Source organism: Amphiura filiformis, chromosome 6 (genome assembly GCF_039555335.1).
Source record: "Amphiura filiformis chromosome 6, Afil_fr2py, whole genome shotgun sequence".
NCBI lineage: Eukaryota > Metazoa > Echinodermata > Ophiuroidea > Amphilepidida > Amphiuridae > Amphiura > Amphiura filiformis.
In genome coordinates this window covers 11,173,472-11,201,445 of record NC_092633.1, presented here as the reverse complement: position 1 = coordinate 11,201,445, position 27,974 = coordinate 11,173,472, and the positions used below count along the sequence as shown (strand labels likewise).

At 37.2% G+C, this 27,974-nt stretch overlaps 3 protein-coding genes across 3 annotated transcripts in view; 1 reads left to right on the top strand and 2 right to left on the bottom strand.

Annotated features, from left to right (window-relative positions):
- Nucleotides 1-22,012, top strand: part of LOC140154964 (uncharacterized) — a 51,533-nt gene extending 29,521 nt beyond the window's left edge. The window contains exons 27-31 of the mRNA XM_072177625.1: nucleotides 15,219-15,301; nucleotides 15,861-15,944; nucleotides 16,555-16,660; nucleotides 20,046-20,187; nucleotides 20,621-22,012. Of these exons, the coding sequence (XP_072033726.1) occupies nucleotides 15,219-15,301; nucleotides 15,861-15,944; nucleotides 16,555-16,660; nucleotides 20,046-20,187; nucleotides 20,621-21,760 (1,555 nt within the window). The 3' untranslated portion in view covers nucleotides 21,761-22,012. The remainder of the gene's footprint in view (nucleotides 1-15,218; nucleotides 15,302-15,860; nucleotides 15,945-16,554; nucleotides 16,661-20,045; nucleotides 20,188-20,620) is intronic.
- Nucleotides 1-27,974, bottom strand: part of LOC140154969 (agmatinase, mitochondrial-like) — a 498,181-nt gene that overhangs the window by 372,007 nt on the left and 98,200 nt on the right. The gene's annotated exons all lie outside the window — the stretch shown is intronic.
- LOC140154073 (protein unc-93 homolog A-like) lies at nucleotides 27-15,193 on the bottom strand. The gene is made up of 8 exons (XM_072176684.1): nucleotides 15,143-15,193; nucleotides 12,430-12,534; nucleotides 5,582-5,867; nucleotides 3,881-4,070; nucleotides 2,828-2,895; nucleotides 2,327-2,538; nucleotides 846-1,110; nucleotides 27-289 (listed from the first exon to the last, which is right to left on the bottom strand). Exons 1-8 carry the CDS (start codon nucleotides 15,191-15,193, stop codon nucleotides 27-29), a joined length of 1,440 nt encoding a protein of 479 aa, XP_072032785.1.

The following is a 27,974-nucleotide window of genomic DNA, read 5'->3' as shown; positions in this document are numbered from 1 at the left end:
ATCTGGCCTAATCTGTTCTGCCATCTTTACTCAACTTCAAAGGTTGGGTTTGTAACTCCTTCCAAGTTGTTTCTATTTCGCTCAGGAGTTGGCACCTTCTGCCTTTGGAATTCTGTCACAAAATAGCCACTCATGCCAACACCTAAGAAACACGAGAGTATTAACATTTTTGTCCATGTACATAGGAAATTGCTGTAGGCAAACGACAGAGTGTAGCCTGCGGACTCCCACAATCGGTAGTTTGAAAAGGCTGGTTCTTGGTTGAACGGGAATAACACTCCGTAGTACGCTGAAAAAAATCGAGAAGTTCTATGATTATGGTTTAATTAGTTTTGGGAATTTACAGAAATTGAGCAACTAGGATGCACCATTTGACTTCCAGGGGGGCTGGAAGTTAAGGTAGGGGGGAATTTAGGTGATGTCACCGAAGTTGGAAAATCCTGCCTCTAGCCGGTCTTGTTGTGTGTTTGATCAGGTTGTCCCATTCAGGATAGAATTGCTTAAAGTTAAAATACTGTGCACCATGTTTCATCTAATATAGGGAGTTAGCCTGGTAGTTAAATTCACATTATATATAGAAGAATGGAATGACAATTATCTTGTTCACAAGGTTCAACATATTATGTTACTGAGTTTTTTAAAGAAAGTACTTTTTTTCCTTTAATTTTACACCCAGCCAGAAGCATTGACAAGAGACAATGTTCTACGGGTTTTAACTGAAACAGTTTACGACAGATATTGAGTTATTGAGATATCAATATGAAACTGGGTTTGAATTCAGTGGTAGAGCATCATGCCTTTTCAGTAATATAATTTTTATTTGGTGGTTTATCATAAATACCTACCATTCAATTGTGTTTGCCATACGGCATCTGCTAACCCCCAAAAAGCCGCAATGACAAAATACACCGGTAGGTCTTCAGTTGGCTTCCAAAATGTCATTGCAATCATGAGAGCGATATTGATTAGCGCTGCCATCGAGAATTGCGGTATTCTTCCTGTCCATTTCTCAACACGACCTGATATATAAGATGAAGAGGCATCAACTACACCATAGCAGATCATGACGTAGCCCACCCACTGCACACCAATTTTACATGTCACAAACGACTGGTATAAAAGTAAACACATAAGAGAAACAATCATTAAAGGAGTATATTTTCAAGGGTTGTATCGAAGATCTAGTGGGAATAAGCTCACTAACAAGTATGTCACTGCATGTCACTCGGTACAAGTAGTATGTAAAAAGCCCTTAGTTGTTACATTTTACCAAAGAATAACTTGGCAACTGTCAACATTTGACACATAATGGTAACTTTCTGGAAATCTTAAAGGCACACATTAAGAAATGCCATTTCCCATGATAATGGTCTGGGAGTGACATGAGTAGGTGTAAATTTCTCCTTGAGCACAGCTACAGTCTAACAATTATAGGGTGCATTAAAAATTAGAGGCGACCTACTGTACATGTTCACGTAACCTCCAACTCATTTGCATAATTTGGGATACCGGGCCGGGATCCTTTTCTGATTCGCTGAACTTCTAATTAGCATACTTTTGGATACCTCCATATTTGGGTTTACCTATTTAATTATTATTACGTTGTTCATGTCGTGACGTCATTAGAGCTTGTCACTCGTCTGATATGAAACACAACAAACATTTGCACTTTTCTTTCCAATAATGTTATATCGTGAAATATATACCAAATAGCGGAAGTATTAGTTTTTATTACATTTTTAGGAAAATAATTCTGCCGATGACCCCATGTTGACAATGGCTAATTATGCTGTATTAATTCTGGAAAGGGTTTGGCGATTTGTCCACCATATTTATTTTTTCAGATGACTTGTGTGACCTGACATTTTGAGGTCATAGTAGATTTGCTTACCAGTTGTTTTTGTTATCCTAACTACAGTTTGAACATTGAAAAGTGAACTTTGACGTACGTGGTGCGAAAATTCTTACCGAACCTTCTTTTATTCATTGACATGCATGTTTCAGCTGGGACGGTTACAATTGCGGCCACGCATTGGTATACTTACGACCAGTTCTAGCTTTATATACAATTTCTTTGATTTTACCGGAACTCATTAGGGTTAAATGGTGCATTGATTTAGTGGTTCTGTTCAGGTATCAACCAGGGGTGGTCCCCTTCTCTCTTTGATTAGCTCTGACAGCTAAACATGCACAGGCATAACTCTTCTGACACAGGACCAACAGCTAATATGTGACTTCTGAACGACGAGACGCACTGCGCATACATAACCTATACATATTCCAACAATTTTGACCGGGATTGTCGTTTTTTTGCTTGTTAGGTTACCTTGGTAAAATCTCCTTGCATAAAGGCTTGCTCCAGACCGCTGACCATTGTTATCGGAATAAGCAAGAGGAGACGTTTATCCATCATGAGACGGATGGTGGCGCCAACTAATTCTAATGTGTTGCTCGATTGATTTTTCTCGCTTGGTTGCATGGGAGTAAGCCCTAAGGCTATGATAAGCACTGCACAAGCGCCACATGCTGTGTATATACCTGGTAAAAAATCAACAATGTTTTAGACTATAAATATAAAACAAACATAAAAAATGAAGGACACTGCTCTAATTTTTTTCTCAAAAATTAAAATATTGTATTTGAACACTTTTACCACAAAAAATAGGGTTACAAAAATTGATTGAGGCAGGTATCGGTATGGCAGGCAATTAAGATCGTTTGACACAAATATCTGATTATCTGTGCATACCTAAGTTGGCTCTCAGTGATCAAGAATTACATATTTTCCCAAAAGTAGTTACTAATATAAGAAATGTTCCATACACACCTATAACAATGTTGGTCAGATGTCTTTCCGGTTTAGTTGCCTCGCATATACTTGTTGCATTTGCATCACTACTACCATCGTCTGTCAACGTAATAAGCAAAATATAAAAGATAGCATAATATTTTTTCAGACTTCTTTTTATTAATGAAGTGCACTGGTAACCGCCCAGTGCATATTATTTTGTACAAGGCACCTCTGCACATGCTTGACGTCGTGCGCGTATACACAATGGTTCATGCTTAAAAGGAACCTTGCAAAATGTTATAATTTTTAGCAACTGAGATATGATTATTCATTGATTGATTAGAAAACGTCTTCAATCGCCTCAAGTTTATGGGCCTTTGTTGAAGGTCAGTTCATACTACGCCGCAATTGCTTTGCGCATACTATGTGGAGTGCGTGCATGTGCAAATTGTACAACATTTATACACACCTTGTATTTGACTAACGTGTGCTCTGATTGGTTGTCGCTATCTAGGAGTGTATGAATGTACCTTAATGCAATGGCAAACATTTTGTAATAAAAACATGTGTGCACATCATCAGTAGGTAGACTAATTCCAATCAGCCGTCTACACTTCGCATGTACTGTGTATGCTTCGTAGTGACGACTGATTATCTTACAGCCAATATCATGACGGACTTCTGAAAACTATTCAATGCGACTTCAGTTGTGCGCCGTGGCTATATGACTGACTAGCGGCGCCAGCGTATCAGCGTCGCTGTACCGCGCCGCTGTGACAAGATCGCGCTCTGAACTTCTAAAAACAACAAACTCGGTCAAAAGGTCAATTTGGACACAACTGCGCATGCTCTATGCCACAGGAATCCTGTTGCAAAATCCGTCACTTTTTTTACCATGTAGTTTTCTCAGTCGTCAATCCAGACGGTTGACGACTGAGGGCAGCAGTCTACATCAGTAGGGCCGCTAATCTCAAATGCATGTATATACATAATTGAATAGCAAAATATCATTCTCAAACCAAGTATTTGGAATTCAGGGCAGTTTGTGAACTCAGAAGTTGGTGTTATGGCATTGATTATAATATACACTAACCTGTATAGCAGTACATTGAGCCACAAGTGAAATCCGATGACGTAGTATTAGTGTCACTTGAGAAAACAAGGGAAGATATCAGATTGCCCAGCACTTGACTGGATTGAAAGAAAAGGAAAAAGATGCCAAAGAATCGACTCACGATGACGTCACTTTTTTCGTTGTGTATCACTGCATACCTCATACCTAACACAAAATGGCAAAACGTTAACAATCGGTTATACTCAAACATGTTTATATTAGCAACCAGGGCACCGGGTAGCTCTTAAATCCAAATAGAATTGATCTTTGAATGTGTTGGTACAATAATCAGTTTGATTATGAGTGTTGTGATGATTAAGTTTCTGAAAACGGCGGTAAAACAGCATTTTGCACCTTCAACTATAAAAACTGTCTCAAAAGTTGATTTTTGTCTTGTAAAAGTATCATAATTCCTGCAATTCCTTTTTTTTTTCAATCGGCACCAGATAAATCAACCTTCCTCTTACGTGCTACTAACCAATCAAGGGTTGTGGGGAGTTTGATAGACAGTGATGGCAGATCAAGATTAGGCCGTATAAAATTAATGTTTTGGTTCTCGTCCTCGTCCGCTCCGTCCTCAAATTTCTGGGATTTGTCAAATTTTTTTTTTATTTAGATTTTTCAATTTTTTAGACTTCGGAATGATTTATGAAATCTTCATACATATAAAAAAGTTTATTACAGAACAATGATCACTTCCAAATCTTTTTCTCTAGGGAGTTATTATATCCCTCAGAATCTCACATTTGAAAAAAATAAAAAAGGGCCTCATCGTTTCCTTGAGCACTTTGAAAAAGACCGAAAACTACTGACAATGCAAATTTTACATTGTAAAAAAACCCAAAAAAAACACCACCTCCCTCCCTCATTAATTCATGAAAATCCTCTGGACAAGAACCAAAACATTAATTTCATATGTCCTTATTATAATAGTACGTCACAAGTTATTGAGGTCAAAACATAAATAATACAGTACATTATATCTGTAATTAAACAGATGTCAAAACACTTAACATTTATTCTGCCTCACTTGCCATGCCATGCACTAGGATATATTACATAATTTGGCATTCAACAATAGTGGCATGACTACCTAACAGCTTCCCATTTGTCATGTGGGTAGAGTGGGACATGCGAGATCAAGTTCCATTCCCAAGGACAAAACACATTGTTCATGACAGGGTTTGAACCCACACTAACCTTGTGGTAATGATTCTTAAACACTTGAGAACATTCCTGCAAACTTATTGGTTCTTATCCGTGTGATATGACACAATATAACATGGTTCAGCATGTGTACATCGACGTGATACGTGTCCTCGCTATTTGAACCAATCGGAGGCACATAGCAACATCATTATTTTTGGTGTAAAACAATGAGGCAAAAATAATGATGTCACCCTGCGCCCATGTTATATGAGACAATAGATGCACTCCAGTGGCTAAAAACAATACCTTTATTCTCATTCTTAAACACTTCAATTCAAATAAAAAGTATTACAAATTTTTTTAATTTATTTTATTTACGCCCTATACCGTTAGGCTAACCATGTTCTTGACAACGTTTGGGCTTATTGTACAATGGAGGTTATAAAGCTAATAGATACAAGACAATTTTGGTTCACAATTTCGTTAGAGATAATTGATTTATGAACTTGGACGTGTCCACAACCTACCAATGGTTGTCAAATAAGTGCACTTTGAAGACCACAATGGCGCTCCAGCAAGGCCTAGTAAAATGGATGCTGGGATCAAGGTCCACCAGTCAGGGTAAAAATTGGCAGCAGTGTATATGGTATAACAGCACATAGAGGCAGCAATTGTCCATTTGATACCAAGGTGTTTGATAACAAATGATGGGATGAAAAGTGCAGAAACAATGAGAGTAGCATAGATTGTAGCCAAGGATGCCACGCCTAGACCTTCGTCACAGTTGATGCTGCTCTGAAGATTGGATAATCCCTGTATTGTAAAACAAACAAAAAATTGCTTGTGAAATCATCATAATCATACAAAACTTTTAGAATTAGCTTTTATATCTGTGTTAGGATTCATGTATATAATAGTCATATATTTTGTAAGGATCATAATTGACCAACATTTTATTTTATGGCTATTTCACAGTAACTGCTTCAATTTCAGCAGATTGGAAACCAACTACTAGTAATTTTAAAGACTCCTCTTCAACAAGTTTAGTAATTATTCATAAAAAAGCAATTTTTTTTTCAATGTGAGGTCTGAGGCAATATGTGGATGACAGGTTTGTCCTCCAAGAGTTTATTTGATCCTTCCCAAATGCAATATGAGTATTGCAATTACAAAGAAGACTGATTAACCCAAGCTGTACATGTATCTATTGATATTCAATGCGCCTATTACCTTATGGGGAAAAATTTCGGATCAAACTGAATTTTGAGCGAAATTCCTTCCCACAATTCGACAATATGCGTATGTATTGATTGCAATAACAAGATTAGAACTTTCAAGCATAGTTTTGTATAACAGCAAACTGGGGACAATTACTAAAAATTGTGATAAAACGTAGACGGAAGAAATTTGTGGAAAAAAGATATGTAAAAAGACCAAGAGGAAAGCAAAAAACAAGCCAGGTATTACTAATTCAAAAGCAACTTGAACAAGATGCTATATCACTATCAGCTCAAAAAAAAGGAAGAAGCAGATTGAATGTGATACTTGGAATACAATAAATGAGGGCACCATGTCGAAAGACAAACAGTGTTGATGATGACGAGTTTGTGGATGTGTTTGTCGTAACGCATAGCGAAACAGAAAACACAATTCCTGAAATATTTATTACTAAGAATGAAATTGTAGGCAGCACATCAATGGAAATCACCACTGCTCTCCCGTTTGATTCATTCTAAACAGTAATCCAAGATATTAATAACTAATACTCGGCCTATCTGTTATGCCCAAGGTTTCCAGACATAAGAATATACATACACATAAGCATGATTACTATCAAATTCAAAAGAATAATACTGTACTAAATTGCTAAGTTTTAGTAATTTTCCTAAATATTACATGAAAGCTTATTAGAGAATAAAAGATAGGATTTTGTCTTTGCCTATCCAATATTGTGTCATAATAGATGCGCTGGCCAATATTTTGAGTATTGGATGCCGGCACAGCCAGTATCCACTACGATAGCTAAGAGCAGTTGTCCAATTTTGCCAGCTGTTTTGTGAACATTGTTATATGTAATGTTGGTCTGCAGAGGACTGTAGACGTTTTGTCAGTAGGCCTACAAAATATATGCCAGGGCCTGTAGGCTTGTGCCAGATAGTCCAGATGATATTTTACTTCATTAGGGAGGCATGAATCTTCATTTGACATTATGACCTTATAACAACAACAATAAGGATGTGTTGATGATTATTATCGATTAAAGCCCTGATAAACCTTCTTGTGTCAATAATTTAATGATTATTAATATATGAAACAGATAAGAATTGTTCAAAGTCGTTTTATTATCTTCAATATCACCCCAAGCCCATAATGATTAGGCCTATATATTTGAATTAACTTTACTATCATGTCAATCAAAAGGTTCTTATTTCTGATCCAATAAATTGCACTTACTGTGTACGTTTCGATATTCAACTCTGTTATCTTTACCAACACTCTCTGTTATCTTTATAAACACTGAATGAAGACTACTGTGAACTGGACATCCAATCACCTATTGATTTCTTGGTGATTGACTTGGTGTTGCCAGTTGATTCTTTCCCTGTTGGAAGTAGCATTTCATCAAAAATGTGAGAAAGTTGATATTGACCTTCATCTCTGATCATGGTGGTGTCCCTTCTCTAACCGATCTAGCATCCTTGACCCAACGTTTATATATCTGTCTTGCTCTGTGCCTATGACGTCTACCTCCCCCAACTGATGACATGGTTCCGCTCTTGTGACATGATCTGTGATGGCCGATTTATGTATGGTTGTGTGTGATTCTTCCGCACGGTGCTTATCCAGTCGCGTGCCTAATTTCCTCCCCGTCGCTCCCACGTATGAGAGATTGCAATTCAAGCAAGGAATGTTGTAAATGGCTCGAGTTGTATTAAGCGGATCGCGTTTATCCTTTGGGTGCACCAGTTGTTTCTTAAGGGTACTGTGTGGCCGCATAGCAGTAGAGATGTTGTAGGTGATTGGATGACTAGTTCACAGTAGCAGTCTTCATTCAGTGTTGATAAAGATAACAGGGTTGATTATCGAAATGTACACAGTAAGTGCAATTTATTGGATCGGAAATAAGAACATTTTGATTGACTTTATTCTACCGATCCTGATGAATTTGTTCAACCATTTATTATTATGTGTATTTACATCATCGCATGGGAAAATATTTATATTAAATATCTCATAACGATACTGTCCGTCACATTTTGTGACATCCTATATCAAAATGAACATGACATACATTTCCCTAAATGACAGCTCACACCACCCTACGCCATGTATAACCCTAACTAGAAAGGAACCACTTGATAACACAATGTGTGACGGCGTGGATGGTTGTGCTAATGCACTCGTGGGGCGTTTCTTGATGGACTAGATTTCTTTCGGGAAAGGTATCTAGACCAGCTTAGTCTGTGCATTAAATTAGCATTATTTTATTTTATTGTAGCAACACTTATAGAATTTTATCAGCATTGCAATAGTGTAATATAAAATATAATGACAGCTAGTAGAAAATATCTACAAGCATGAAGTGAATCTTTGGCCTCAGGGTATCAGGTCAATGCTCTACTAAGTCTAGACAGGGAATACTGTATGAGGCATCATATCATCAGGGCTGTACGGTGCAAAAACTGATTGATTGAGGAGCCAATGGCTCCTAACTTTATAAATTTAGGCGCCCAAATTTTGCTCCCAAGTAAAAAACTGAGGCGCCAACGCACCGTATTCCAACTTTTCTCGAAGTCTTTCTGCCACAATGTTTATATCTACGTTCATTCGTTCAATTTTAAGGGGGTTTCCCTGTCACAGCCACATGTTGCGTTGAATGAATCATAGCTGCTGTACTCAATCTACATACTCCATACACAGCATGTACAGTGTAGGCCTACAGATATATTTTCCAGAAAGTCCCCATTGAGATGTCATGATATTCATAGCCGTACATTTGTACTATTGAACACTACATTATTTACACGTTTTGCATTTGCTGGCGAATAAAAGCTTCAACAGTTGGTCGCCATTGGCGCCAAGGTTTAGTCGCATCAGAAAAAATCTAGTCGCCAATGCGCCTAAATTGGTCGCACCGTACAGCACTGCATATCATTAATTCCACCAAAGGCTAAATGGGTCATCATTTTGGGCCCCATACATGTGGGGCTTATGTTATCATGCAAAAGGTTGTCTGGCTGCCTGACTGGCTGTCCGGGCAGAAGCAAATTCATTAATCCACTGTACAGCTCAAACTTAATAACTGATCAACTTGGTATGGTGATAGGATATGGTGGCCTGATGTGCTGTATAGTTTTGTGCCATGTTATTTGCATATTTATGAATATTAAAGAGCTTATTTGCATATTGCATATTATTTGTATTTACAAACCTTTGTTATTTACATACCTTTGTGTGGGGACAACCTTAATTATGAACCACATAATTCTAGAATCCAATTAAAGACAGATTGTGTCAAAGTTGATCTTTCGGGTTGGAATTTTTAACATTTCACACTTACATGGGGAGAGAGGGAGGGAGAGGGTCAGCTCATAACGAACACACTTTTGTTTGCAGGGAGTTTTGGACAAATTAATTTTTATTATTATTATCATCATCAGCATTATTATTATTATGCATTATTTTCAATTTATATTATCAACATCGTCATCATTTTATTATCATTGTAACATAAACAATGTTTCTGATTATTTATCTGGTTATAAATATAGAGGCGTGTAAATGACGCTTGACTAAAGTTCACATTTTTCCCAGCCACGATACATTATCATGGCTGGATGTATCATGGCTGGGAAAATCGTGAGTTAATGGCCTATAATCGAGATGGGTCGCATAAAATCGCAGAGCTTAACCATTTCGTTACACATCAATATTTATGTTTCAAATTATGAAATTATCCCAAACTGGATACACTTGAAAAAGAGGATAACAAGCTACTCATGCAAATTTGGACTAATTTGAATATCACGGGGTACTAATCAATATGTGAAACAAGAAGCGTGTACTTTGATATTCTTTGACCTAGTGATGCATTTTGTTTGGTTGTCCAAAGGAAAAGACCTTATGGCATCACAAGTCGTGTTTGTGTGTGTGGCCGTTTGGTGCAGGGTTGCTGATTTTTTAATTCTTTTGAAAATTGTTTAAAAAATAGGATATTTTTTATTTAAATCAATTTTTTTTTATTCCAAGAATTGCTATACCCATGAACAAAAGTCAAAAGAGACCAGGGGAATGCTAGACATGCACAATCCTATCAGGTATTTACAAAAATTCAATTTAAGGCCAGTGTAATGGGAGAAAACCTGGACCTTTTCAAGCACCATTATTTCTGAATTGTATGTCAAAAGTATATAAAACTATACATTTTTGGAAAGGAAATGAGTCAAGAAATCCCATGGTGACGTCAGATTTGTTCAAAAATCTTGAGTTTTTGAAAAATCACAAAAATTCACTTTTTTACCCCAATTTTTTTGAAAAAAAAAAAAATTTTGGAGTAAAAAAAAAATTCAGTAAGCTTTTCATAAAGAGACATGAACTTAGGGAAGGTTTTTTTATTTTTTTGAAATTTGTTCTTTTTCGAAATATTGGAAAAAACATGTGAAAAAAGCAATTTTGTCACTCTATTAAGCTCAAAATTGCACAGAATGGTGTATATTTTTGTTTAAAACAAATATTTTGAAAAAATGAAAAAACCTTCCCTAGACTTTGATGTACTCTAAACGATAGTGCAAAGAGTTTACCTTTTGCTTGCATATTTTTCGAGTTATCTTGTCACAAAAATCGTGCAATATTGTCAAAAGTGAACTCTGAGAAATCAATGTTTTAGTAAAAAAATGGCAAAATTATGCACAAAACGTCCTTATATTTTAAAACGGTAAGACTTTCACGCTTGTAAAAGCTGTATCTGGTGCATGGTCTAAATATGCATCTTTTTGCACCAATAAATCTATAATGTCTGCTTTCAGTGCGCCAAAATTCAAAATAATTAAAAAATGTAAATGGCATTTTGACTGCAAATTTTTGTTTTGTTTACACCACATTTGCTGGCGTGAACAACAAATCGAATGCACCTAGACTGCATTGGACATACGCCGCAGAGTGGCAGAGAATATTTTGCATTCGCGCATTTCTGACTCATTATTTCCCGCTAATTTACTAAGCTGTCTTGAGCCATGTGACTTTTTAGAGTTGAAAAGAGTGAAACAAATCAAGCAAAAATATGAGTTAATATTAGCAAGTTGTATTTTTCAGTTTCAAGTGAAAGAACTAGAATACATCTAAGTGTTGATAAATATCCAGAAATCTCAAATTCGGGCGTGAATGAATGTGTCTTCCATTACTCTGGCCTTAATCAAAAGTTCAAAACATGTTTTTACATTAGCATGTGAAAATTTCAAAGAAACAATTCGGTAAAATCATGGGAAAATACCTGTTGAATTCTGCACTTGAAGATGAACAGTCAATTCAACAAAGATATTAACTTACATTTATCAAAAATGGTAAAAAATAAAAAGTTGATTAAAATCATTTATTTTTAAAAAATCACATCAATGTGATTTAAATCAAACAATCCTGGTGGGTTCGTTAACAATTTTGGTTAAAATTTGATCTCATATGAATAGTTTAAATCCTATTGTAATATGTTCTCAGCATCTTCCTTCTTATACTTTGTACAGAGTCCAATTATAATTAACACTTGGACTGTGGAAAATTCCAACATTTAAAAAAACATTTTTAACTTAAAATCATTTTTGACCAAAAGTCACATTTTTGACCAAAAACCACATGACCAAAAAAACACATTTTGGCCAAAAATCCAATTTTTTTTCTCAAAAATCACATTTTTTACCAAGAAAAGATTATGAAAACAAAATTGATTGGTGTCGCTTTAAATTTTAAAATATTGTACTCGACTTTGTCTCGTCCAATATTTTCACTCATAGCTCGACCAATAAATTTGTATATCGGTAAAACCATTCAATTTTATATAAAACTAGGGTGATATGGGAGATGGTCTCTCAATTGATTGGGAAAGACTAATGAGTTCAGACATTTAAGCGCAGATTTAATTAGATTACACTTTCTACGACAATAAATATTGATATCTTAAGCAATACATTTTGCTTGTAAAATATCTTGGCCCATGCTATCGGGGAAAATGTTCCTAGCTATTCTGAACATTAGTGTCAGTGTTATTCCAAAATGCTTTTCTTATCATACCATTATTTGTTCTTGGCATTATTAGCGTTTATATTATACTTATATAAACCTGCTATTACTTTTGAACAGTATAATGTAAAACAAGCTAGCTTACCATAAAAGCCGTAAATAAAAGAAAGAAGGCAGAGCTGACAACAAGAAGGTTAAATAACACCTTATTGCTACTCCAGTCATCTTCAGCATGATGAAAATCCCTGTTCTGCCTTCAACAGCCGGCGTAGGATGGGGCTTGGAGATTGTCGACACGATCGGTGAATTTTCCACCGGTCCATTTTTATGATCTTCATCCATATTTGAACTTGTCCTGCTATTCAATATCTTTGAATAGCACTACTGCAGGAGCTCAGAGAGTTAATCCACAAATTTGTTTTCAACCAAAAACAATTTTTTCAGCTGGGGGTACATCAATTTACAACAAGGATTTGTGTACTTGCCTTGCAACATCCACAGTGAGCGCTGAAATGCTCTTAAGTGCAGTACATAGTCCGATCACTGCCTTTATCGTTTTACCACAGATATACTTTTTTTAATCCACACACAGAACAGTAATTTGATTGACATCAGTGGTTCAATCACTCACCTCAATCTGGTAGTGATCCTTCAGGTGATTGTTTACAATCTAAACATCAATGTATGATAGCATATTCAAATTTGAACTTTGTGTGTTGTTACTCATTAATTGATATTGTTTGAGAGTTGCCTTTTATATTAAAACACCGGAAAATTTGGCACAATTTGCGGACTGTAATATTTAGACGCAGTGAAGTGGAATTTCTGATAGGCATAAAACAGACAGTATATCCAGATATTTGGACATGTACCAAAGGTTGCACTACCAAGTTGAGCACTGATAACTTAAAAAACAAGAAGAAACTTATTTGGATAGTGAAAATTGTACAATTATTAAGTCTAGTACCAAACTGCATACCATACAATATTTTAAGAGTTCTTGCAGGACTTAATAATAAAACAATGACACTGAAATAGGAATTGTTGTAACAAAAAGCGAATGCGTCACCATTGTGTGCACCAAGAAGTTCATTAAGAATCATTATTATCATTTTGCCAAATGAAATGTAGCTAAATCCTAATCCTTTAGTTAGTTCTAATTGACAATAAAAATCAAATTTTAATATTTGGCCAATTTTTATTAGAAATAAGGGCCAAAACCATGCGTTTTTAGGTTGTTTTTTTGTATGCTGTGACAATCAAGCCCAAAGATTTGTACGAAGACTAATTTCAGATTATGCATTCTAATTGTTGGAAAACACATTTTCCAATACCTTTTATAACCAGTTATCAAAAATAACATAAAATTAGCATAGGGTCCAGATTTTGAATGCTTAGACTTGTGCCAAGTCTTTGAATTTTGTGGCTGAAAACTATTAAAATTTGACTTTTATTGCCAGTTAGATTAAAGGATTAAGACTTAACTATGTTTTATTTGACAAAACAGGATAATATATTTTTTCCAAAGAAATTAGTACTGGATTTTTGTGGAATGGGGAATTGTTTCTTAACATCAGAAATAGGGGAGTTACGAGGGCCGGTCAAAAAGTTCGTAGAACTCGGTATGCTACTTTGTCGCACAGTATTGAATTTGGACTCATTTGAAAGCTTGTTCCTTCAAAACATTACTGCAAAGATATTATATTTTTGCATCACTGTATATGGACAGGACACTCTTCAGAGGAAGCCTGCCTCCATGAATTCACAGGTACTACCAGAAGTGAATACAGGGTCATCATGGAAATTGCTCCCGACGGTGGTGAAAACTCAAATAAACTTTAACAATGTAGAGTTGTTGTAAATGGTAATGAAGTCCTTGGTATTCAACAGCAACAAAATCGTTCTTAGAGTTCAAGAATGGAATGAGCGTCCTTGAAGATCATCCAAGGTCCAAAAGACTTGCTGACGTCACCACTAATGATATACGCGCTGGTACAGTGGCATTGATAATGAATAAAGAGCCAAATAAGAAAGATGAGGTAGCCACAAAATATGACAACTCTGATGAATGTGTTTTCAATATTAAGCCATTAACATTTGGGTATTCCAGGGTGTCTTCTAGATGGGGTCCCGGAATCTTCATGCACAAAATTGATACCAGTTGACATATTCAGGTCCACACCTTCTATATACTTAGAATGAGGACCAAGGCAAGTTTAATCTATATGTGGCTAAAGGTGATAAGGCATACATTAATCCCTGGAATTATGAGTGAATTTAGTGGAAGCACCTGGATCTCACTCCCCTTAGAAGATCATCACTCGGTCACCGTAGTGCAAGGTCTTCATCGCTGTTTCTGAGATCCAGGGATAGTCTTGATGACAGATCATTTGCCAAATGAAAGTACAATCATAGGCATATATCATACTATTTCGATAGCAAAATTGAGGCAAGCCATCATGTGAAGAAGGTTGATGGTAGGAATGTGGCTGTTCTCGGATTGTGTCCTGTACGCTATTCTTAGTTTGTCAAGCTGCCATTCACACTCAGTTAACTAAAGCAACCATATTGTTGTCCAGGCATGACCTCCAGTTAGTGAAACCTATTTTAAAATTTTAAGTCCTACCTTCATAATATTAGGTTTGCTGGTGATCAATGCTGGTGAGCCTTCACTGAAGAGTGGCTCAAGGAGCTTTCGGAAGACTTCCATTTTGTTGACATAGAAGGTTTCAAGAAAAATTGCGATGGGTACATTAAGGTATGTAGTGACCATGCTAAAGAGAGAGATGGAAAGAATTTGGCTAGTACTCTTTCCAGTACCTTGGTCTACAAACTTATTGACCGCCCCTCATACTTACCAGATCCAACCCAGTGTGAAACTGTAATGCTAAGATATGTGATATTGACATTGACCATGTAATGATCCCATTTCAGGCCCAACACTGGTATATCAGCATTTGATGAGGAAATAGGGGAGTTACTTACAAGATATAACCCAGTGTCAAAAGAGAAAGCAGGTAAGGAAAAAATAATTATTTCGAGGGGTCAGTGACACAAAGACGTAACTCCATTTTATGCAAAAATGAGATGTTGATATCAAACTTTTCAGGAGTATGAGCACTATCCAATAAACGCATTGAAGTAACTCCATTTAGCACCCCATTAAAATCAATGGCCAGTGAAACACATACCATTATTTTTCTCAGAATGGCCAAAATGGAGTTACGTCTTTGTGTCACTGACCCCCGATGTGCTTGGCTTTGTAAATAATAACAATTGGATGGGGCAAACCATTGCAGGATTTATTAAACTGAATCCTGCTTCAAGAAAAGAAGAAAAATAGAAGAGTTATTGTTTGAATTGAAAGTTTGGTGAAAGGAATCTAACTTTGGTGAAAGGAATCTAACTAAAACAAAATGAGTTATGTTTGGCTGCAATCATTACTCAAACTAACATGTTGTGTTTTTGTGTTTACTTTAGTTTTAGCGAATGTAATCTATAGTGTGCTTACTGCAGTTGGTTTTGTCACATTTTGTCATTGATCAAACCTGCTCTCATTTGCATTTATTGTTATAGAATCCGGCTGGAAGGAGCAATATGAGGCTTGTAAAAGCAAGTGTATCCATGGAAAACACTGCAAGCATCCTACCACCTGTCATAGTAAGTTGTCTTCCCGCTCATCTCTTGGGCTCTTTTTGTCCCTTGCCGCATTCCTCCTGTCTCCCTCGCATACCTCTCTTGTTTGTCTTTCCACACTGCATCGCTCTGTCTCTATCTCACACTTCGATTTGATTTTATTTGTTTGGGTTTGACAATCCTGGAAACCTAAGAAAGCCTCCTATATGAAGCTTATTGCTTATTTCCACGGGGTCCATTTAAACACTGGGATAGCTTTGGAACAGCCAGGGGTTAACATCCTACTCTTCTTGAAACTGACTGTAAGCTACATGTACAAGTATGACTCACATGTACACTGGACCAACAGCTCTTAAAATTAAAACATCCCCTCCAAACTACATAATTCCCCCTTGTTTATTCCCAATTCTAAATTCACCATAGGGAGAGCAGAAGTCTGAATTTAATCTGCAGACTTTACTTTTTCAGCAAATTTTAATTGAAAATTGAAACTGGAACCTCATCTCGTGCACCAGAACACAGCATAAACAAAAACATTTAAATGAATGGGTGTGATTGGCTACATCATTCATTTTTAAATACAGAGTGAGTCTAGTAAGTTTAATTTCATTTCCTGTTCACCTTATAATTACAGTTGGGTCACGGTGCTATCGAATGGATCTTCTGTGTGGTGGTATAGTAACACTCATGGCAACTCTGGAAAACACCAGTGCCAGATTTGCAGACAAAATGCAGTTAAGGTAAAGACTAGGCCCACGCATTCTTGATACTATACTATAGGATAAGCAAATGAATTAGAAGAATTTTTTGACTTCAACACTACTTAAATTTGATCGCTTACTGGGAGCGCTTTCACAGTACCAACTGCGTCCTCAGCCGGATGTTATGGCTCTGATGGTTTATGGCTTGTTGACAACCTTCGATGACGTCACACTATTAGAAGATGACGTCAAAGGTGTTGTCCTCGTCCCCCTGGTGGTCTTGGGTATGAGTAGGTTGTCCCAAACTGGATCTAAATCCAGTCCAGTGTCTCTGTTCAAGTTGGGTCCTTTTTTCCTGATGTGTATGGCTTCTAGGACCCTTCTGGAAAATTCTTTGGGTTCTTTTTCCAGCACATTTACGTTTTCCCAGTCTATTTGATGGGTGTTTTTGCTCCTGGAAATATGCTCATGTACAGCAGATTTGGAACCGCAGCCTTTGATTTATGTTCAGATAGCCGCTTTTTCCAACTTTCTACCCGTTTCACCAATGTACATAGCATCACAGTCTGAACAGGAGATTTCGTAGACGGTCCCTGACTGTTTTAATTTGTCTACTTTATCTTTCGGTGACACAAGTGTTTGCCGGAGTGTGCGGTATGGTTTAAAGGCTGTGGGAACACCTGCTGTTTTGAATGCTCGGAGAAGCTGCTCCGAAGTTCCATCAAAATAGGGTAAAGTTATTGTGAACCCCCTGGAAGTTTCACTATCCGGTTCGTCCTGTGAAGCTGATTTTTCACGCTTCTCCTGGGCTCTGAAAAAGGTCCAGTCGCGATAAACCGCTTTTACGTGTTCAATTTCCTCAGCTCTATCCTCCGGATCCGTAACAATTTCACTCCTATAAAGCAATGTCTTGATCACACTTAATTTGTGCTCCAGTGGGTGGTGGGAAGCGAAACTTAAATACTGGTCAGTGTGAGTTGGTTTTCTAAAGATCTTGACCTTCACACTGCCATCGCTAGCCCGACGATCAGAGTGTCTAGGAAAGGAAGTTGCCCGTCTTCCTCTTCCTCTCTGGTGAACTTAATGTTATTATCTTGCGAATTTATGTGATCTGTAAATTCATCCACGTCGCATGAAGTTTTTATAACGCAGAATGTGTCGTCGACATAGCGAACCCACATGCGTGGTGGATGAGGAGCGGATGACAAAGCTCGCTTTTCAAAATACTCCATATACGCGTTGGCCACCAGGGGACTGCAAGGACTGCCCATTGCGCATCCATCCTTCTGTTGATAGTATTTCTCTCTGAACACAAAATATGTCGTGCTTAAGCAAAAGTTCAAGAGATTGATGATGTCGTCCACCTCTAGATCTTCCGCTGTCCCTACTTTCCAGGTTTCGTCATTTTCCAACAAACTGCTAACGACAACGAGCTTCTTTCACCGGGATAGAAGTGAACAATGCCGACACGTCAAAGGACACTATGGACTCATCAGGCTCTACTTTTAAGTCTTTGATCTGGTTAACAAAGGCCTGAGAATTAACGATGTGATGTTCCGCTTTTTCCTATCAAAGGTGATATAATGTCCGCAACAAACCTCGCAAGATTATAGGTCACAGCACCGATGCTTGACACTATGGGTCTTAACGGTGCCTCGGCTTTATGTATCTTTATGAGACCATAAAATCTGGGAACATCAGCTACGGTAGGATATAAGTCCCAATATGTCTTGCTAGTTATCGCACCTGTTTCTTTGAGTTCTTTCAGCAACTTGATAAGTCTGCTTTGAAATTTCTGAGTGGGGTCTTTTTTCAGAGTCTCATAGACACTTTCATCTTGCAGTAGAGCTAAAGCTTTCTCTTCATACACTGAATTGTCTATCACAACAGTTGCTCTTCCCTTATCAGCTGGCAAGATTTGGATGCTTGTGTCTTTCTTTAAAGATTCAACCGCCGATCGCTCAGCCTTATTGATATTGCTTACCGGGGTTTAGCATTTTTGCAATGTTCACAACACGAGCACGTAATTCAGCCGCTTTATCGTTTGCAATTTGTTTACATGCACTTTCAGTGGCAACTACAATGTCATTGATGGGCAAACTTTCTGGACTTACCGCGAAGTTAAGACCGCGTTCTAACACATTAACTTCCGCCGCGTAAGCTTCCTAGATGACAAATTCACCACCCACTTGTCTTTACTCCTCTTATCCGCTGTAAAACCGTCTTTACCCAAATTATCGGCGTTCTCTTTCTCTGTTTTTAAACGTCCAAACTTCCGAATTTGGCGATCCTTTACCAGGTCATGTTCTCGCTTCTGCGCATGGGCGATAAACTCCGAGACTCTCAACCATGCTGTTTCCGGTAATAAACCGCGTAATTTGGTTTCTAATTCTTGATGTTTTTGCTTTAAAATATCCAAAGTAAAATTATTTTGCCGTATCCGCTCGTTGAGTAAAGATCTTTGTGCTTTTTGGATGATATTTCTCGCACGAAATCCTTTCACTTCCGGGGTCTGCAGACGAAGATATTTTGGTGTCACACGATTATTAAAGCACGTCAGGTTAAATCGTAAATGATTCTTGAACCGGCGAGTTTGAGTGATGTTTTTTCAAACTGTCTAACAAGCCGAAGGCAATCACTGCCGAATTCAGTCTTGATATAAAATTGTAAATTCATACGTAGTGAAGTTGTTGTCTTGTCGTCTATCAGACGATGCTAGACTGGGATCAAGACCGATTATTGAATAGCGTAATTGCATTACAATTGTATCCCATAATCAAAGAGCTGGAACTAAGTATGATCAAGCCTAGCAACTGTCAATCAAACAAAATTAGGAGTAAGTCTTTCACTATCAAAGGATTGTGCAAGTACATACATTTTCGGTTAAAGTTCCCAACTGCCATTGAAATGACTTAACTTTTTGTACAGGGATTGAATACAAGTGTCACAGCCCTGCTTGGCCTTACTACTCTGAAGTGTTGGGAAAGTTATGAAAATGGACCTTTGTGTAGACTTTAATGCAACATTGCAGAAGCCTTCTTTTTTATACGTTTGTTCAACATACTTAAAAGTTGAATGTTCATCCAAAATACCCATTGGAAACTTGGAGGAAACAGTTTAATGCACAAACACAATCAGGGGATTCAGTCAGATATTCTTTGTTGCGGCTATAACTGATGCTTTGAGCACTTCTGCTATTTTACAGTGTTTTAAGAATGAAAAAGCTTTAAAAAGGTTTTGAGCTTGATTAACTTACTACAGAAATTTATTATTTTAAAAGTTAAGAATTCCAAAAATACAGGACAATTTCAGATATGAGGAGATGTAGCAATATTTTTGTCCGATAAGGAGTGGATCCCCGGAGGATCCTTTATGTTCAAGTAATGTTTCACTCATGTCTTTATAATGACATTGATTTCCACAGTAAGGCTAGTTACAGCATGAAGGTAGTGCGAGTTGAGTTGAGTGATGGAGAGAGAATGATTGGTATCCGATATCCATCTGATCTACTTGATAAGGCTGAACAAGTCTTCAAGGAAAATAAAGCAATGGAGGCTTTACAAACAGTAAGTCCAATTATTCTTACACAATACAATGTATTTCAAAATATGAAAATTGCAGTGATTTCTTTTTTCGGACACTTTTTATATTGTTATGTAGAATATAGTGAGCACTGTCTTGCATATCCCATACTAATGCTATGGTTGATAATTATCTTCTTGCAAAAGGATGTTAAACAGCTAGTTATATTACAGGGCGCAAGTTTTTCGGAAATTTCCAGATTTCCAGAAATTTGACAATTTAAAAAATCCGGAATTGAATGATGATATTTTGTCACAAAGCAAAAACATTTTTTAGAGAGTGGGGTAATACACCCCTAGCCTATTCCCCGGACAAGCTCCTATAAATGTTTGATACTGCACACAAGCGATTGGCCTATCATGACCAGCAGGAAGGCTCAAACTATTAATTCTCTTGTTTTTTTGTCGTAAATTTCAGAGACTGAACTTAGGACCCAATGGACTACCTGTGCTAACCAAACCCAATCCAGAACCAGCAAGTAAAGCCAACATAGACCCAGCATCACCTGTTAATCCTAAGCTACTCAACAAAGCCATGACAGAACCACGCACTATACGTAGCTTCTTCAAACCAGTCAGTGCTACTAGTACTAATGTACCTAAAGACAAACCATCTCAGGGTAAAGGTCAGAAATCCAAAGGTCAAGTGTCAAAGGTCATTGATGATGATGATGAGCCAATGATTATTTCTGACAGTAGCAATAGTGAAAGCAGTTCACCATCAAGTAAGTCTCCATCTCTCATATCAAGCAGCGCTGCTGCATCTTCCAAACCGTCCAAGTCTCCGAGTCAAAGCCCAACAAATACGGATGAAGCATCTACGGATGGGGAAAGCAGTATATCAGACTCCTCTTTCTCAACTCCAACAACTTCCAGGAGAAGTTTGAGATCCCAGCCAAAGAGAAACTATGTTTTGAACGATGACAGTGATGATGACGGTGATGATGGTGACACGTCTAAAAAGGATGCTACAGATCAAGAATGGAAAGAATCTGAATCGGACGATCCTCCTGATCAGAGTAAATTGACTCGCAAGTGTAAGACTTGTAAAAAGTCTAAAGCTTTGTGTGCTTGTAAAGCTAATACTAGAAAGAAGACTGTGTCTAAGACTAACATCAGTAAGAAATCATCAGAAAAAGAAGCCTCTCAATTAAGCAAAACATTGGACCCTAAAGAGAGTGAAGTATCAACAGGAAAAACATCCAAAGGTGCAACATCAAATACTGGTAGTGAAACAGCAACTGGTTCCTCTGAAACTTCTGTGACACCAAATGGAATATCTGCTAAATCTCCAGCTCAAACCAAAGACTCGGATTCTTCCGATAATGAAGTGGTAGGTAAAAAGAGACCTTTGAAAGACAACAACTGCAAGATAGTTGGCTGGTTCTCTCAACCATCTAAGAGAACCAAACAGAGTAGCTTGGCATCATCATTTGCCCGCATCACAGAGGCAAAGCAGAAGAAAGTGTTGTGTCCAATATGTGACGAGGAGCTGCCATCTGGGACCAGTAATGAGCAACTGAATTCACATGTTGACAAGTGTCTGCAAGGACAGTAATGGTGCTATATGTATGTTTGTGTATATTCTCAGTCATCCAGGTATAGAAAATATCAAATTGATAATTAAAATCTGGTCAACTGGACTTCATATTTTAACTGGCTACATTTCACATCCTATCCTGGGTGCTTCCTCAAGCCATCTGATTTCTCGGCGGCGATTGGTCAATGACCCAAGTCCTTGAGGGATCTTTTGTGTGAACTCGCATCTCAACAGTACCAACCACACCTTTGATAACAAAGACGTTGTCATATTGAATTGTGGTGGTTTGAAAGAGGTGTGAAAGAGACTGTATATATATGTGAAGCTTGGAGGAGCTATCTCTGAACAGAGGAGGGAGTCTGCGCCACAACTTGGTGGAGGCCTACTGTAACAGTTCTGCTATCCAAAAGATCCCTCGATGACTCTGTTCTGTGACCCCGTCACAGGTCACTGACCAATCACCGCCAAGAAATCAGACGGCTTGCCAGTTAAAATAGTTAGTCCGGTTGACCAGATTTTAATTATCAATTTGGTACTATATGTATATTTATTTTTACATGTTCATGATATCCAGTGTCTTAGCTAGAATTAGATTGTGTGCCTGTCATTTGCATCAAACTATCTATTCAAATTTGACCTTGCAAACATCAACTGCAGGATTGAAAGATTCTCGTAAACTTATTTTGAAAGAATCAAAATTGATCATGCCTGTGCCACATGCAGTAAATTAACTTGATTCATTGCAAAATGACTTTGTATACAATGCAAGAGACCAAATTATTTATTTACCAAAATGTGAATGCGATGCTCAAGAAACTAATGTGGACCTCAGGATTTTTATCATTTCCAAAATGAAAATGTGTAGGTTTTTCACAATACCCTCAAAACAGTTGAGGCTGTCATTAACCACTAACCAATGAAAGTCATTAATTTTGCTTAACCCACTTGTAAGCAAACTTTCTATCCAAATGACATGTGGACATCAATGATAACAGTATTCTAATAATTTAGTTAGTCATACAACTGGAATAGTGGAAATTTTTCCTTGTTTAATTGTTTGCATGTTGTCAATTTCTGTTTCACTAGTTTTTAACTTTGCACTTTGTGGTTATAAGCTTTCTTAAATTGACCTATACACAAAAGGAATATATTCGCACATTGGTATTTTCGTTGCAGTTGTTTGAAAGGTGAAAAGCAAGAAATAAATGAAGCCAGAAAATTTCCACTTTTCCAGTATTGCAGTAGTTAATCCACTTAATGTTTGTACTCTAGCAATTGCATCTGGTGTTAACACCTTGAGGAAAAGTCCCCACTACTTTGAGGAGCCGTAAACTTGAGTACAATTATTTTAAAACAACAAAATTGATATGAAGGTGTGAAGAAGTTTGTTAGCTGTTATTTTAATACAACACTTTGTGTAAAACAAAATCAGAATGATCAAGAAATTAATTTGATGCGATTTGAAAAAGTTCCAATTTCAAACAGTTGAAATTGCATACATTTCCGGTCATTTAAAGGGAGTGGTAGTCAGTATGTGTCATTGGTTTGTAAGAGCCATCTCTGGCCATGGTCTTCAATTGGGAGAGCAGTATGCATGACTGATCCCCATTAAGGGGGTACTACACCCCTGCCCAATTTTGTGCCTATTTTTGCATTTTTCTCAAAAATTATAGAGCATTGATGACAAGTAAGATATGTATATTATAGGGGCAAGGACTACAACTACTGCACTGGAAATTTTATTTCAGCACAGATAATAGTTGTGGAGTTACAGTCAAAAATGAGGGAAAACCAATATTTGATCAATAAATCAATAACTACTTGCCTTGTTGCTGAATTTTCAGTGCAGTAGTTGTAGTCCTTGCCCCTATAATATACATATCTTACTTGTCACCAATGCGCTATAATTTTTGAGAAAAATGCAAAAATAGGCCAAAATTGGCCAGGGGTGTACATGTACGAGGGGGTATCCAAAAGTTTTGGACATCACCAAGAAGTGAAAGAGCTATACCGATAAAATTTTGTCAGTGTAATCACTGGTCCTTATGTACATTATGGTCCAAAAATGGTCTTATAAGTATGTTTACTTTCTTCACAGCTGGCGCTAGATGGGAAGTAGGCGCATAACCTTTTCATGATAAGATCCTCCACTTTCTTGAGTTTTTTCACTGTGGCCGCATCATCCGTAAGTGATGGATGTCCACTTCTTGGCTCATCTGTGAGGGACATGTGGTCAGTTTGGGAATTTCTTTTTCAAAAAGCAATAGTGCCATATGATGGGCAATCATCACCGTAGATTGCTTTCATTTCATCATAGATTTTCTGAGCATTGTAGGCCTAATCCTTCAAATGCAGGAACTTAATCACGCTGCATGCCTCAATTTTCACCATCTTGCAGGTTATGCGCCTACTGCCTATCTACCCCCACCTGTAAAAAAGTAAACATAAATATGAGACCATTTTTGGACCATAATGTACAGAAGGACCAGTGATTACACTGGCAAAATTTCATCGGTATAGTTCTTTCACTTCTGGTTGATGTCAAAAACTTTTGGATACCCCCTCGTAGTACCCCCTTAACACATCCTTTTATACAGTAAATGACACTGCAACTTTTCAAATAGCACAATTCAATCATTAATTTCTTGATTATTCTGATATTGTTTTACACAGATGGAAGGTTGGTATCATGCTACAGCTAACAAAATTCTCTACACATCAATTTGTGACACGATCAAGGGAAATGAGTTGGATGTCGCCAATATTGATTTTGAGATATTGGCAAAGAAAGTGTTAAAATTCTTTTGTTTTATATTGTTTTCAGTGATTGATAAATTGACATAACTTTGCAAACATGGGGTTTTCAGTTTCTGAAAGCTCTAAATCGAGGGGTCGGTGACACAAAGACGTAACTCCATTTTTTTGCGAAAATGAGATTTTGATATCAAAATGGTCAGAAATATGAGCACTTTCCAATAAACACATAGAAGTAACTCCATTTAGCATCCCATTGAAATCAATGGCCAGTGAAACATAGACTTAACTACATAAGTAAACATGGACCATTATGATTATGTTTAAACTCATTTTTCTCAGAATGGCCAAAATGGAGTTACGTCTTTGTGTCAATGACCCCTCAAAATACCCTCTTTAAAAATATGTAAATCTCATTTTTGACCAGGGTCGATATGTGACCCATTCCCCTTGATGGTATCACATTCACATGTTATTGCTCTAAGTTAATTGTGCTCAAACTTTAGGCTGCTGAATGTGTGTGTTGACTTTGCTTTTTGCTGTGTGTTTATTAGTAATGCAGTAACATTGTTTTGATACCACCAAACTAGAATCCTATTATGTCTGCTTGTGAATATAAAGAACCAATGTTTGTAAGCTTTTCAGGAATCAAGTATTTTGGAAAGTATATTTAGATCTCACCAAAATCAGCTGTATTAGCTAACATGCATTTTAGGTGATATGATATTTGTAATTTGTTTTACAACTTTGAGTCACTACAAGTATCACCCCCAATCTTGGTCCAATGTAAATGGTTGGCTGGCATTCTCAAGATGGATTATTCTCAAAATTCTGCCAATGGCAAATAAAAGCATGTAACAACCGTTCTTCATCATACCAATTATCTTATTGCACCATCTGCAAACCTTTGCTCTTCAATGCAAAATTTACCAAACTAAAAACTGGTCTGTGTTCAGAAACACTATCATTTGGTGACAATCACTTTTCTATTGTAACACCAAAACGCAAGAATGAGCTTCCACATAACATCCGTCTTTCATCATCATTGAGTAGATTTTGAAGTCTTAATTTGAAAACTTATCTCTTGAACCACACTATGCAAGAAAATGAAAGGACCAGACCAGACTTTTAATCAATTTTTTTAACTTGGGGTGCACTTTTGCACCCCATTTTGAAAGTTGTGGTGCCATTTCATCTGATGTAGAGCTGTAACGCAACAGGCAAATTTTGGGGTGCAAATTACACTATGATAGGCCTTATTTCAAATGCTGGACCAGACACTGTGTCAAGTCAAATTTGAGTCTTGTGAAAATATTTACTCAGTAAATAATATTTTTCACAATTTAATAACATGTCTAAAAGAGTTGGTTTCAATATAAGGACAATCCTGATTTTCAATTTATTTTGAGGATCGAGTGTAGTATGATATTATTTTGTTCATTGATTGAAATTGTTTGGTATAATTCTATGTTTTCTCTTGCACTGCATTGTAAAGTGCTTAGAAACATTTTGTTTCACAGACTGGTTAAGAGTACTAAGGTATGCATGGTTGAAGAGTCAAAGTACACTGCAGCATGCCTTTCAAGAGGTTGACCACATTTGAAGGCATCAGCAGCATTGATGTGCTGTATTTGTCTAGATGATAATACCGGAACTGGTTTTTTGGTCTATGAATATGTGTTCATACATACGTGTTATATAACAGCATGCGTGATTTAGACAATAATAACTGCGTGTTATCTGTTTATAGGTTATTGTGTGAAATCGGAGGGGTTTGTTTTGGGCCAAGATATTTTTCCGAGGCTGCTGTTGCTCGCATTTTCTTCGGATGGTCGTGAATATCGATGTCAATTATTTTGAACTCTCACTCTGTTGTGTGGAAAATTTGTACGACCCCTTTCTGTGTATAAAGTGATGATGCATTTATATTTTGATTTAAATCAATTAAAAAAAATACGATCCCATATTTTGGTGTAAAAATTCTATGACACCCCCCCCCCCTATATTAAATCATGACCCTCTTCTGAAGATAATAATTAATTTACAGCGTCCTATTTTTTTTTATGTTTCTGTGTTTTTTATTCCTATTTTTTATGATGGTTGCTGGTATTATTTTTTATAATGCACGAACATGAAATAATGTGTTCTGGTGTTTTTACCACAATATCAGTAAAAAAAATCAGCGTGATCACTGATACCATTTTAGATGATCTATGCTGATACTGATTGAGGAAATTCCTTTGAAAGTGAACCCCTGCCCGAAGTATGAATGAAAGATACATTTGTACAATTAAAAATGTGTTGTGTATCAGGTGTGAGATATTGTACCAGGTCATGCATGTGTATGCGCGTATATCGCGTACGTGCTGCTCAGCGCAGACTACATGTAAACAAAATACTGACTATGACTCGATCGAGAGGGAAAAACATGTGGAATATTTCTGGGAATGGCATGCATAATTTGTAAGGTAAATAAATTATATGAAACTTAAAAACCTTGTGTCATTGATCTGTTGTTTACCTTTGAATAGGCAGACTGCCCAAGCAGTGCTATCAACTGTCTTTTTCTTATGTCTTGCTTGCTCAAGACGTTGTAGCTCTGCCTCCGTTGTTGAGGCGAAGCGCTTCTTCGACTTCGCTCTCACGGGGTTATCATTGGGCCGTGTGACCGGCGTTTCTGCTGGTGCCGCAGGTACTCTCGCTTCTTCTTCCTTGGCCTCTATGGTCTCTAGCTGAAATATTAGGTCATCTGTGATATCATCAGGAACTGTATCCCATAGGGATGTAGTAAGTGTAAAACCTGGCAGCACAGATTCTGCTGAGAGACAAGTATCGTCATCCATGATGAAGACAAAATAAACGCCCTTCGTTCTTGGTGGAATTTCGTTTAGGCGCCGATTAATTTTACTAAAAATTACGAAGTCAATCAATCATTTAAGAAAAATATTAATCTGAGTAATCGTAATGATCATTCAAAGAATATCTGTTTCAAATTGGAGACATGGCTAATGTTATTTTTGTGAAAGGACCCTTATTTGAGTACATTTTGTGTGTATTTGGGTTTCGCTATCGCTTGTTTTTGTTTTCTGAAGGCGATCGCCATTTTGTATTTACCGCTGTCAAGATTCGCCAAATATTATCCATGTTCGGGGCTCCAATTAACTGAGCAAATGCATGTAGCAATGTGCTGTCAACAAATACGCCACACGCGGAGGTCTTTTATAAGCGCAGGATACGACTTTGAGGTCAATTGTGAGATATTAATGACTCCAAATTGCGTTCGCGTTCAGTGCAAATAATCTGTTTTAATTGGATCATACATAATACATATATTCATGAGGTTATGAATGGTCGATAGGCGGCATTAACAACGTTTATGTCCGCTCTCCGTTGTAAACAAGCAGCGCTTAGAACCGCTGGACGCCATGTAGTAGGATATACGTGTGTAAGCTATTTACGCAAAGCACGAGTGATGTAC